The sequence below is a fragment of the Brassica rapa genome, chromosome A09, assembly GCF_000309985.2.
Source record: "Brassica rapa cultivar Chiifu-401-42 chromosome A09, CAAS_Brap_v3.01, whole genome shotgun sequence".
NCBI lineage: Eukaryota > Viridiplantae > Streptophyta > Magnoliopsida > Brassicales > Brassicaceae > Brassica > Brassica rapa.
Window position 1 is genome coordinate 4,832,550 of NC_024803.2, and position 10,609 is coordinate 4,843,158.

The following is a 10,609-nucleotide window of genomic DNA, read 5'->3' on the forward strand; positions in this document are numbered from 1 at the left end:
GAAAGTTTCCGCGCCAGTCCGGTTTATAACGGATTCGGTTTGATCCGGTTTTGATTGGGTAAAGAGTAACCGGAGCGATCTATCTCATCGTCTCTACCTTTTGTTCACAACATACGCAGGAAATGAAAAAGTCGATTCATTTCTTCTTCTTACTCGTAAAGGATCTCTGATCTCGATCCAGATCCGCTGCTGCTTATCTCGATCGGTTTCGAGTGTTGATCCTCGGTGAAGAAGCTGCGTTGATTTTCCTGGGGAGTTTGATTAGTCTCTGTTCGGTGGTGATTGGATCATAAAGGTCTTTCCTTTTTAGGGTTGAGAGGTTGATATGAGTGTTTCCGGAAGCTCTTTCTTCTGGGTTTTGATTGGAATCGGAGGAACTGTGATTGAACAGTGTTAGTTTTGTTCGGTTGAGTAAGAAAAAAAGATGAGGTTTTGGAGGGAACGTGAAAGGGAAAGTAAAGAGCAGATCTTAGCGCCATTGTGTGGCCAAGTTCGAGTCTTGGTCGTTGGTGATTCAGGTTAAGCTTATATGGAACCAAACACAAGTTAGTATTAATGTTCTGAACACATCCTTTGATTTTTTTTTAGGTGTGGGAAAAACATCACTTGTACAGCTCATCAACAAAGGTTGTTCTATTCAACGCCCATCTCAAACCATTGGATGCACAGTTGGTGTCAAGGTATAACTTAAAAACCATCTCAAAATGTTCTCTCAAAATTAGTAAAGGAGCTGAAGAATCCTTTTGTTTGCTCCTTCTTCTTAGCACATAACTTACGGGAGTCCAGGTAGTTCTTCAAGTAGCATTCAAGGAGACTCAGAGAGAGACTTCTTTGTTGAGCTCTGGGATGTATCAGGTCATGAAAGATACAAAGACTGCCGCTCTCTCTTCTATTCCCAAATCAACGGTCTCTCTCTCTCTCTCTTAACTTATATTCATCCTTATTATGTCTAAAACAAGAATTTTACTTACTGCAGGAGTTATATTTGTTCATGATCTCTCTCAGAGAAGAACAAAAACAAGCCTGCAGAAATGGGCGTCTGAGGTTGCAGCGACAGGAACTTTCTCAGCTCCTTTACCCTCAGGAGGAGGTCCAGGTGGTCTTCCTGTTCCGTACATTGTTGTTGGTAACAAAGCAGATATTGCTGCAAAGGAAGGAACGAAAGGAAGCAGTGGGAACCTTGTTGATGCAGCTCGTCATTGGGTTGAGAAGCAAGGTTTGCTTTCCTCAAGCGAAGATCTTCCTCTCTTTGAAAGCTTTCCTGGTAATGCCGGTCTCATAGCGGTAAGTAAACTAATCACTAGTCTCTGTTTATAGTATTGGTAAGTAGCCTTGTAGACTAATCATTAGTTTCTTCCCACAGGCTGCTAAAGAAACTAGATATGATAAGGAAGCTTTGAACAAGTTTTTCCGGATGGTTAGTATCAATCATCAAACACATCTCCAAACTATCCTTCTCTAGACCTGATAAAACCATTTTTTATTCTTTCCAGTTGATAAGAAGAAGATATTTCTCAGATGAACAACCAGCAGCTTCACCGTGGTCTATTCCAACCTCATCATCCCAACGGTTAGATGAGATCACAAGTGATGAAGATCAGTTATACAAGAGAACAAGGTAACAACAACGCTAAAAAAGCAAAGATTTTTTTTTTGTAAGTGGGGGTTTTAGTCTTTTACGGTTTTGATTGTTTGCAGTTTCCATGGAGATCCTTACAAGTACAACAACACGTTACCGCCACTTGCAGCACAAAGGAACCTAACTTCACCGCCTCATACACTCTATCCACAGCAGCAGCAGCCAGTGTCTACTCCTGATAGCTACGCTGTACCGAGATTCTCTCTTTCGAGTTTACAAGACACAAGTAACAATGGTAGTGGTAGATCTAAGCGAATGGATATTAACGTTTGACATCTCTTATGATGAATCTATGTTGCTTTTGGATCCTTTTATTCTTTTGTTATTGTTCCATTGGTTTCTTTCTTTCTTTGTGGTTGTAGGTGGTAAAGTACTAAAGTGAATATGTGTGTAAACCAAAACCCTCTTTGGATTGTTTTTATAACAAAAACCAATTCTTTGACAGTGTTTTTATTTTTTTTGCTGTTGTTGGCTTTCATGTATTACTGTTTGAGACAGTCAAAACAGATTGCAAAATCATAATAATGTTAGTTGAATGTAGTACAATCTAATTGTTTAGCATCTGTCTTGGACGATGTCAAAGTGAGTGTCATATTTAATATGTTCCAAAAAGAAAAGAGTGTCATATTTAATAGGACTAATATTTAAGGCTAGCCCAGTAAGACGGCCCAGAAAGAAAGCCCAGTAAGAAGCTGACGCGGACACACCGTGTGCGTGTCCGAGCGAATGGGCATAATCGTAATTCTTCACAAAGAAACAGTCAAGTGTAATCGTACCAGCACCACCCAATCGAGCTGTGATTTTGCTGTATTAAATAAAAGCTTATTATATATTCATTCCTCTGTCACCACCATCGTAATCTTCTTCATTTGATTGAAAAATTTATTTAAAAAAAGGAGGATTCTTTACTGTCTACAGGTTTTGATCATATGGAAGATCCTAAGGAGGTCTGAATCTCTCAAACTCCATCTTCTCTTTTGTTTAGTTCTTGTTTTGACCCGTGTCTCAAAAACCAGAACTTTAATCGATTGTGTTAGTGGTTTTGTTCTTTTGTATAAATCAAAGTTTATTGAAAATGAAGATTTTTGTTTTGTTGGCAGAACAAGAACTCGCCGTGGCTGTCAGTACCGCAGTTTGGAGATTGGGATCAGAAAGGAGGAAGTATTCCTGATTACTCTATGGATTTCTCTAAGATCAGAGAGATGAGGAAACAGAACAAGAGAGATCCTTCTCGTGCCAGTCTTGGCAACGAAGAAGAACTCATCAACCCATTTCATAATCAGCCTGCTTCGGTTGATAATACTAAGCCTAAGCTCACCACCGTTCACAGTGACAACAACAAAACCCACAATGAGTTTTCTCACCACCATCCACATCCTCCTTCTGTAAGATTTACTTTTAACTTTTAAAATTTTGATTGTTTAGTGTGAGTTGAATGATTGATTTTGTGTTCTGGATTAGCTTTGCTCCCATTGATTAGAATCTAACTTTGTATAACTATATCTATCTAGCTTATGTGTTAGATCTATTGGTTACTCACTGTTTGTTCTAGTCATGTGCTTATTCACCACAAGTTCATTTTCTTAAAGTTTCATTTGAATTGTATGATTGATTGATTGTCTTGAAACCGGTAGGTAGGTGTCTTTAGCTTGGTTATGTTTTGGGGTCTAACCTTTTAGCTTTTTATGGTTAAGACTTTGGGTCACACATTGTTTGTTGTAGTTTGCTTTTTTTAGGTTTTGACTGACTTGTGTGTATGGATTCTAGCTGTGTGTGTTCATTTGATGTGGGCCTTATCTTCTTGTGGATAGGTTAGGTTGTGGAATCTAACTCTGTAAGCATTATATGGCTATTTCTAGCAATTGGGGTACATGTGGTCCAAGTTGAGTGTTTGGTCTAGTTGCTTATGCTATTTAAATCTAAGCATGATATTGATAATACCCCCCACCAAACTTCATAAAATAGATTTTGACTTTATATTATAAGATTTGGGGTTGGATTGGGTATTGTTGAGTTTATATTGTTAAAGAATCACATCAAAGATATAAAAATTGAGTTAGGAATAAAAGATTCTTAATCTAACATGTAAGTGTATGTGACATGGAACAGGCGAGGAGAGGAATCTTCAGCTGCTTCAACTGCTGCGTTAAAGCTTGAAGGTAATAGAGACGATGAGGAGATGGATCTTCTTCAGCTGTTTCAATTATATATAATAATGATAGTAATGATGATGATTTGAAGACAGAAATGAAAAATGGCAATGTGGCAACTTATTACTGCGGAAGCAGGCATTAAATCAAGTTTGTATGCTGCTTACTTGTTATCTTACACTGTCTAACCATATGATGTTTTGGTAAATGTGAAGTGTAGCTACTTTTGTGGTTTGATGTAGAGATTGGTACACTTCTTTTTTATATTGTGTAATGCAGAGCAGATATGTGTTACATTACTAAGTTGCATTTAGATTATAAAATTTAAAATATTGTGTTTGCCATTTAAAAACGAAACACTGATCTTTTTCAATCATCCTGCTCATGTCTTAAACTCACTAGTCACTACCTTAATGATAAAATTGGATAGCTTAAGGTATTGGAGTTTATTGTAAACTCCTGCAGATAGATTGTAGGTATTTGTAAAAGCATTTGACCAGGAAAAAAGATGCAGTAGCAGATGTATGTAGACAGTTTAGGTATAATGCAATGTATAACCGAACAACAAAGTTGATATGGCCGAGTTGGTCTAAGGCGCCAGATTAAGGTTCTGGTCCGAAAGGGCGTGGGTTCAAATCCCACTGTCAACAATACACTTTTTTTTATTTTTTGATGAAAACTGACTTGTTACTGATTCCACCTAAGGTTACCTTATGAAGATTGGAATTAAGTTTTGGCTGTTGACAAGATAAATAGATTAATCTTTTCAACAAAACATATATGCTTTGGTGTACTTTATTTAGCGTTTTATCATAATAAGAAAACGAGAGATGATCCTTCTTCTTTGCCATGTAGTATGATTTCCTCAAAGCCGACCGTACAATGACAGTAGACTTCTAAGTCTGTCAGATTCCGTTTGAAGATGATCAAAGTTCGTTGAACTCGGAATCCTCCAACCCCAGTTCCCCACCTTTGCGTATTTCACATGTACAAAACCAAACTCTTATCGTCTTTAACTTTTCCAAATTTTCACTACAGCTTTAATTAGATAAAAAAAGCAATTGACTAACCTCAGTGGCTGGAGTGTTCATCCTGGCAGAACTCCCAAGTCCGAGAATGTCTTGCATCGGTATGATTGAGGTTTGAGCTACTGAAGAGAAGGCAGCTTTGATAAGTGACCATGATATATCGTCTTCTTCACCTATTGACAGGTACTTCATTGCCTGTAACGTGAAAAAAATCGCTATTGTGATCGTCTTACAATCATAAACTGCAACCAACAAAAAGAACTATCTGTTCAAAGGTGTTAAATAACCAGTGAAATGACCTTAGATTTTTCTTCTTGATCCAGAGTGTCCCACCACCCTCGAATCTATATAACAAGAAAAAATCAATGAGATATATACATTTCTTCCGGAGTTCAGTAAAATCAATTTAAAGCTTAAACAGAACTTACAGTGTCATTGTCATGAGTTCCAGAGTATACAACTTGGTTCACTTCATGATTATGAGGTAAATGTGGGTTATCCGCACCCCCTCCAAAAGCTGATATTATAACCCCAAAAAATTATCACAAAGTAGGTTGAGAGATGATAAAAGACAGTGGAGAACATGAGGAAGCCAAGCAGTTTTACCAAACTGGAGGACAGCCATTCCAGGTGCTCCGATTGATCTCCTCAGCTCAACTACATCTTCAGTAATGACTCCCTGTCTTGTGGTAAAACGTAGCCTCCATTAGCAAACACTCTCATGTTTTGTCAAGGTATCAATATCTCATACTCCATATTATTTACCAGCAAGAGCAAGTTCATTTCAAACTAGATGCACATGTCTAGTAAGTCGACTTTTATGTAACTACTGACTGTCTCTGTAACGGAGTCAAATGAGCTTACCAAATCTTCAGCTATGATTTTGATCTTCCCAACACCGCTTGAAATGGCGTCAAATAATGACTTTCCAGGTCCTACCTACACATTAAGACAACTTTTTTAATTCTTCATTTCTTTTACCTGATTATAGTTACATTAGTTAGTTAAGCAAAGTACCTTCCATCTTCCAACTGTGGCAACCTTAGCTTCTGCAGTGTATCACACCAGTGAAGTTACAACCCAATAATGTAACCAACAAATATGATCAGTCACTCTTTTCTAGTTTAAAGATTAACTCACCAGAAGGGACTGCCCAAAACCCTGCAAATCCTCTGAAATGATCGATCCTGCATTCATCATACAAGTCTTGTGCACGTCTTATCCGATGAACCCACCATGAAAATCGCTCTCTCTCCATCGCTTTCCAGTCATAAAGAGGGCTTCGAAAGAATGAATGAAAAAGGTCAATCAATACCATGGTGAGTAAGAAAACAATGATAGAATGAAGGGTAACGAATTATGGCAGGATTGTGAAGTACAGCAAATGGTCTAGGAAAAGACAACGACTTATTCACGTCGCCTATGTTGCAGTAACACTATTTTACTATATTGTGACCATTGTCCATCGAAAAATAATTCATAAACTAGTAAGAAACATAGGCCGTGAACATACTTATCCTAGTGAGAAGAACTAACCAAGCATCAAACCAATAATATGAAGTACGAGAGTGAGTAATATCAAAACCTTCCCCACAGTTGACCGGTTTCACTGAATAGATCAGGAGGAACACCACTAACTAGAAGCGGAAAGCCTTTCCTGTTCTGGGAAAAGATTAAAAAAAGCGGCCTTCAGGAAAGTCTAACTCACTCTCCTTTTGCACACAACAACATTGTTTGCCTTCATATTTAAAAATTTTACTTACCAGTAAGAAATGTTTCTTATTTGCCCAAACATCTGCACTGTGATATCCTACATAAATGGGCATATCCCCCATTATATTGACTCCTTTACTCCGTGCATACTCACGAACTTTCTGCCACTGCCTTTGGAACAGAAACTGTTTAGCAATGAACAAGTCTATCTGCAGTAAAGAAGAAGAGGTTATCCCAAAGGTTTCACAGAGCGTTAATTCATAATGAAATCAAATCCAAGAGTTAGCAAAAGCCACAAAAATCTTACAAATTCCTTTTGACTTTCGTATATAGCTTCCATGGCTGAAAGATGACGGTTTTTAAGTGGTTCAGGCCACTCGAACCAACTGTATGAGTTTAATGTATTGTCTATAGCAGCAAAATAAGCGGCATCTTCAAGCCAACCTATGCATTGTAAACATAAAATCCTAAGTGAGAACTTGGTATTCAGACTAGCCAGCAGACTGTTAAGAAACAAATCTTATAGATTGTATATTTCTCACATGATATAGAAGGGTCAGTACGAAAATCTTGCAGTTTTCTCTTCAGTTCACCATTGTCGCCAATAAGCCTCTTTGCAGCCTGAGACAAAAATCAGTGATCAAACTTACCTTCTCAAGCCAGATCAGAGACTATCATCAATGAAGAAATAGATGAATATTTCCACCAAAACACTAAACACGTATACAGAGAGATGGTGCTAGGCAGCTTAGCTTAAGAACACAGTAATTTATTAAACTTCAATGCATTATCTTCATTCACTAATATTTAACTCCAGATAAGAAAAAAATAACATAAATCAAAATATTTAAACTTTAACAGATCTATATAGGAAGAGTGAGTTGGTTTGAAAGCCACATTGTGTACCTTAGTTATCAAGGGACTCTTCAACTTGTTAGCAGTTTGATAGTTCACAGAATCAGCCTCACTAGATAGATATGGAGTTGAGAATGAGAGACAATACAAAAACAATAGAATCTACTTAAAAACCATATAGAAGAAGATTAGCACATTGGTTGTGGTAGCTCATCCTTCATTAACAAGCCGTCCTTCACAAGCTCATCCAGAGAAATCAACAACGTATTCCCACAGTTTGCATCCTACAAGTATCCATCACAACAAGCAGTTAATAACTCCACAAGTGAAATAAACAATCAAACAAAAAAAAATAACAAACCTGTCCTGCATAAGGAGAGCCTCCTTCATCTGGAGGAACAAGAGGAAGCACCTGCTCATCAAAACAAAAACAAAAACAAAAAAACGGTAAACCGCTCCAGGCGAGGGAATGTTAAATCACCGGTGGCCACACGTTAGGGATATCTGACTGTATTCCGATTAGTTCACTTAGCGACGCTGGAACGTCATGCTACCACCCGACCACAAACGCGTGGTTTGCTCATCAAAACAAGTTCACTATGATCCAGCCAATAGAATTTTTACTCTTAGTCTAACCTTACAATCAACGGCGAAGAACTTCTCCTACTCTACACAGACTAATGATTCGAAGATCAATCTACATTCGATTAACTCACTTGCCACACGGAGCAGCCAGTAGAGTGAAGCCAATCGATGAACCGGAACGATTCTTCTCCGAGATCACCAATGCCGTGAGGACTGCGAAACGACGTCGGGTGGAGCAAAACGCCGGCTCTTCTCCGGCTATCCGGATCCGTAACCGGCATCCACTGCTCGTAGTCTAGTGGAAAGTCTTCGCCAACGCTAATGCTCGAAACAGAAGTACTCGAAACGGCCTCCATTCGGAGCCGGAGACTGAGAGGCCGAGACGCCTTCGGCCTGTTTCCGAGGAAAGCGGCGCCGATCGGAGATTCACGAGAGGGTGGTGATCGGAGAAGCTTGAGGGAAGGAGACGAGATAAGAGTCGTCATCAGAGATTCTCCAAGTGAAGAAGAAGAAGATATTTTCGTCTCTCTTTTGCTAACGGAGAAAGAGAGAGTGAAGTGTGTGATATATCCACGTGATCATCACGTGTGTTGATATCTTCGTCAATGGCGCCATTTTTCAAGGCCGTATTTTGGGCTTTTAGTGATGCCCCCCCAAAAATTTTAAAAACCCATGATCCAAAATTTATCACATGGCATTGTATAATGTATATTGACTTTATTATAAAATGATTCTTTTTTTTCCTTCTGAAATCATTGTTTTAACATATTCTCACTGTTCATAAAAGATCAGATCGTTGTTATAGTTTTTCCGCACTTATTAAAAAAATATATAAAATTATATTTTTCAATACATTGTACTCTTAAATAATCATTTTTAATAATTTTTGATTAATTAAATTTTATTAAACACAATTGTATTTATTGAAAAGTAGAATTTTTCATTAATTAATGTATTGAAAATGTAAAAAATGTATTTTTTTAAAAATAATTTTTTTTCTAAAACATGGATCTTTTATGAACGGGTGGAGTATTAATTATGGTGACTAAACTTATATTGTTATAAAGTTTATTAAAATTTTTTTTTTTGTTTTTACTAACTATTTACCAAATTTTTATCTTCACATTTTAAAAGAAAAAGATTACATGATATACTATGAACAGGCACTCTGGTACAGCTCCCTTCTGAACCACCGGTAAGCTGTTTTTGGACATGCAGTGATAAATGTGTTAGGAGAGTCAACTGTTTTGGTGATTATACCAGTGTTTTTAGATTGAAACAAACTCAATGCTCTTCTCCTTTGTGCAGCTTATACGTGACTACGACTAGGAGAATAACAACCCTGATGTGCAATATCTAGCTACTTGACTACTTGTTGAATTACAACTTCTGGTCTCATTTATTTCGGGAATTCACCAATGATCAATTGACCAAGTTTTATCCATTGGCGTCACCACACACACCCGACCTACTATCAAGAATCGAGAGGTACAACACATATACACAATCTCTAAACTGTCTTCCCATCAGGATTTTGTGTTCTTTGTTGATGTTTGCAATCAAAAACAATGCCGAGACTAAGAAGAGTTTTATAATCTAAAGAGTACGCAAGAAATGGTACACACATACACATATATAGAGAGAAAGACCTTTCCCACATTAGAAACGGGAAGAAGCCGAAGAAGAAGAAGAAGCACCAGAGTCGGTCAAGGCAGTGGTGGTGGTGGTGGTGGTTCTTTTCTTCCTCGCTTCCTCTTCCTCATACTCAGCATCATCAGTCTTCAGCTGGAACCTACAAACAGGACAAGAGTTCCTAGTTCCTAGCCACGGTAAAATACAATTACCGTGGTAACAATGCCCACACGGTAACTTCTTAACAGTTTCACCAATCACCATTCCATCTTTACACACAGCGCAAACCACAACCATCATCTTGTCATCAGAACAAACCTCGAAAGTCTCTAACGCCTCAATCGCCGATTTCGCCGCCGGCGGTGCTCCTCTCCTCCCACCACCACCACCACCACCACCACCGTCCCCTTCCGCTAAATTCTGGAGAAGCGCCTCGTAACCAGCTCCGTCGTCGACGTAATCAGCCGCGTTTACAGCGTACCGATCCGAATTATCCTCGATCCCCATTAGAATCTCGGCCCAATCGAGAATCCGGTTTCTTCCGGTTATCGATCGCGTCGTGATCGGGAACATCTCCCCTCCTCGATCCTCTCCTTCTTCTTCTTCTTCTTCTTCCTCCTCGTCGTCTTCATCCTCTTCGTTTCTGCTATTAATCTCCAACCCGAAGAACTCGTCTTCGTACGACAACACATCGAGCCGAGGCGGCGACGGCGCGTGGGTTAAGAGACGGAGCATCTGGAGGAAATGCGAGCCGATGCTGGAGTCCTCTACCCTCAGATCTGGGGAAAGCGGCGGCGAGCGTGGGATCGGGTGGATCGATTCGACGAAGCCTTTGTTACATTCGGAGCAGACGACGAAATCGTCTAGAGTTTCGACGACGACGCGCTTGTTGCAGTGGTAGCACCAGTGCGCATCATCCGACGGAGCGCTGGACATCGTTTTACCGTCGGGTTGTCGGATCCGGATTCAGATCCGATGGAGAATCAGAAAACCAAAAGAAAAAAAAA

At 39.0% G+C, this 10,609-nt stretch overlaps 4 protein-coding genes and 1 non-coding gene across 5 annotated transcripts; 3 read left to right on the forward strand and 2 right to left on the reverse strand.

The window, feature by feature from the left end:
• Positions 1–124: 124 nt before the first annotated feature.
• Positions 125–2,096, forward strand: LOC103837556 (small GTPase LIP1). Its single transcript, XM_009113913.3, has 7 exons — positions 125–518; positions 589–680; positions 765–906; positions 977–1,284; positions 1,364–1,417; positions 1,494–1,618; positions 1,699–2,096. Exons 1-7 carry the CDS (start codon positions 425–427, stop codon positions 1,910–1,912), a joined length of 1,029 nt encoding a protein of 342 aa, XP_009112161.1. The 5' UTR covers positions 125–424; the 3' UTR covers positions 1,913–2,096.
• A 300-nt stretch (positions 2,097–2,396) lies between these two features.
• Positions 2,397–4,092, forward strand: LOC103837557. The gene is made up of 3 exons (XM_009113914.3): positions 2,397–2,586; positions 2,740–3,024; positions 3,749–4,092. The coding sequence occupies exons 1-3, from the start codon at positions 2,569–2,571 to the stop codon at positions 3,794–3,796; spliced, it is 351 nt and encodes a 116-aa protein (XP_009112162.1). The 5' UTR covers positions 2,397–2,568; the 3' UTR covers positions 3,797–4,092.
• A 266-nt stretch (positions 4,093–4,358) lies between these two features.
• Positions 4,359–4,439, forward strand: TRNAL-AAG. The gene has a single exon. It is a non-coding gene; the product is annotated as a tRNA-Leu (tRNA).
• A 41-nt stretch (positions 4,440–4,480) lies between these two features.
• LOC103837558 (4-alpha-glucanotransferase DPE1, chloroplastic/amyloplastic) lies at positions 4,481–8,536 on the reverse strand. The gene is made up of 16 exons (XM_009113916.3): positions 8,102–8,536; positions 7,747–7,797; positions 7,581–7,669; positions 7,437–7,497; positions 7,073–7,151; positions 6,838–6,974; positions 6,581–6,739; positions 6,403–6,479; positions 5,958–6,097; positions 5,835–5,866; positions 5,682–5,756; positions 5,424–5,496; positions 5,246–5,334; positions 5,117–5,161; positions 4,860–5,012; positions 4,481–4,759 (listed from the first exon to the last, which is right to left on the reverse strand). Exons 1-16 carry the CDS (start codon positions 8,453–8,455, stop codon positions 4,655–4,657), a joined length of 1,719 nt encoding a protein of 572 aa, XP_009112164.2. The 5' UTR covers positions 8,456–8,536; the 3' UTR covers positions 4,481–4,654.
• A 950-nt stretch (positions 8,537–9,486) lies between these two features.
• LOC103837560 (E3 ubiquitin-protein ligase CIP8) lies at positions 9,487–10,592 on the reverse strand. Its single transcript, XM_009113917.3, has one exon. The coding sequence runs from the start codon at positions 10,536–10,538 to the stop codon at positions 9,630–9,632; it is 909 nt and encodes a 302-aa protein (XP_009112165.1). The 5' UTR covers positions 10,539–10,592; the 3' UTR covers positions 9,487–9,629.
• Between the last annotated feature and the right edge of the window lie 17 nt (positions 10,593–10,609).

Bases quoted from the DNA above. Each gene is read 5' to 3' on its own strand.
- LOC103837556 (XM_009113913.3), top strand. From the start codon at position 425: ATGAGGTTTTGGAGGGAACGTGAAAGGGAAAGTAAAGAGCAGATCTTA. The intron at 681-764 runs GTATAACTTAAA...CCTTCTTCTTAG, and splicing joins GATGCACAGTTGGTGTCAAG to CACATAACTTACGGGAGTCC. The intron at 1,418-1,493 runs GTTAGTATCAAT...TATTCTTTCCAG, and splicing joins TGAACAAGTTTTTCCGGATG to TTGATAAGAAGAAGATATTT.
- LOC103837557 (XM_009113914.3), top strand. The intron at 3,025-3,748 runs GTAAGATTTACT...GACATGGAACAG, and splicing joins ACCATCCACATCCTCCTTCT to GCGAGGAGAGGAATCTTCAG.
- LOC103837558 (XM_009113916.3), bottom strand. From the start codon at position 8,455: ATGACGACTCTTATCTCGTCTCCTTCCCTCAAGCTTCTCCGATCACCA. The intron at 5,497-5,681 runs GTAAGCTCATTT...ACCACAAGACAG, and splicing joins AAATCATAGCTGAAGATTTG to GGAGTCATTACTGAAGATGT. The intron at 5,162-5,245 runs GTAAGTTCTGTT...CTTGTTATATAG, and splicing joins GAACTCATGACAATGACACT to ATTCGAGGGTGGTGGGACAC.
- LOC103837560 (XM_009113917.3), bottom strand. From the start codon at position 10,538: ATGTCCAGCGCTCCGTCGGATGATGCGCACTGGTGCTACCACTGCAAC.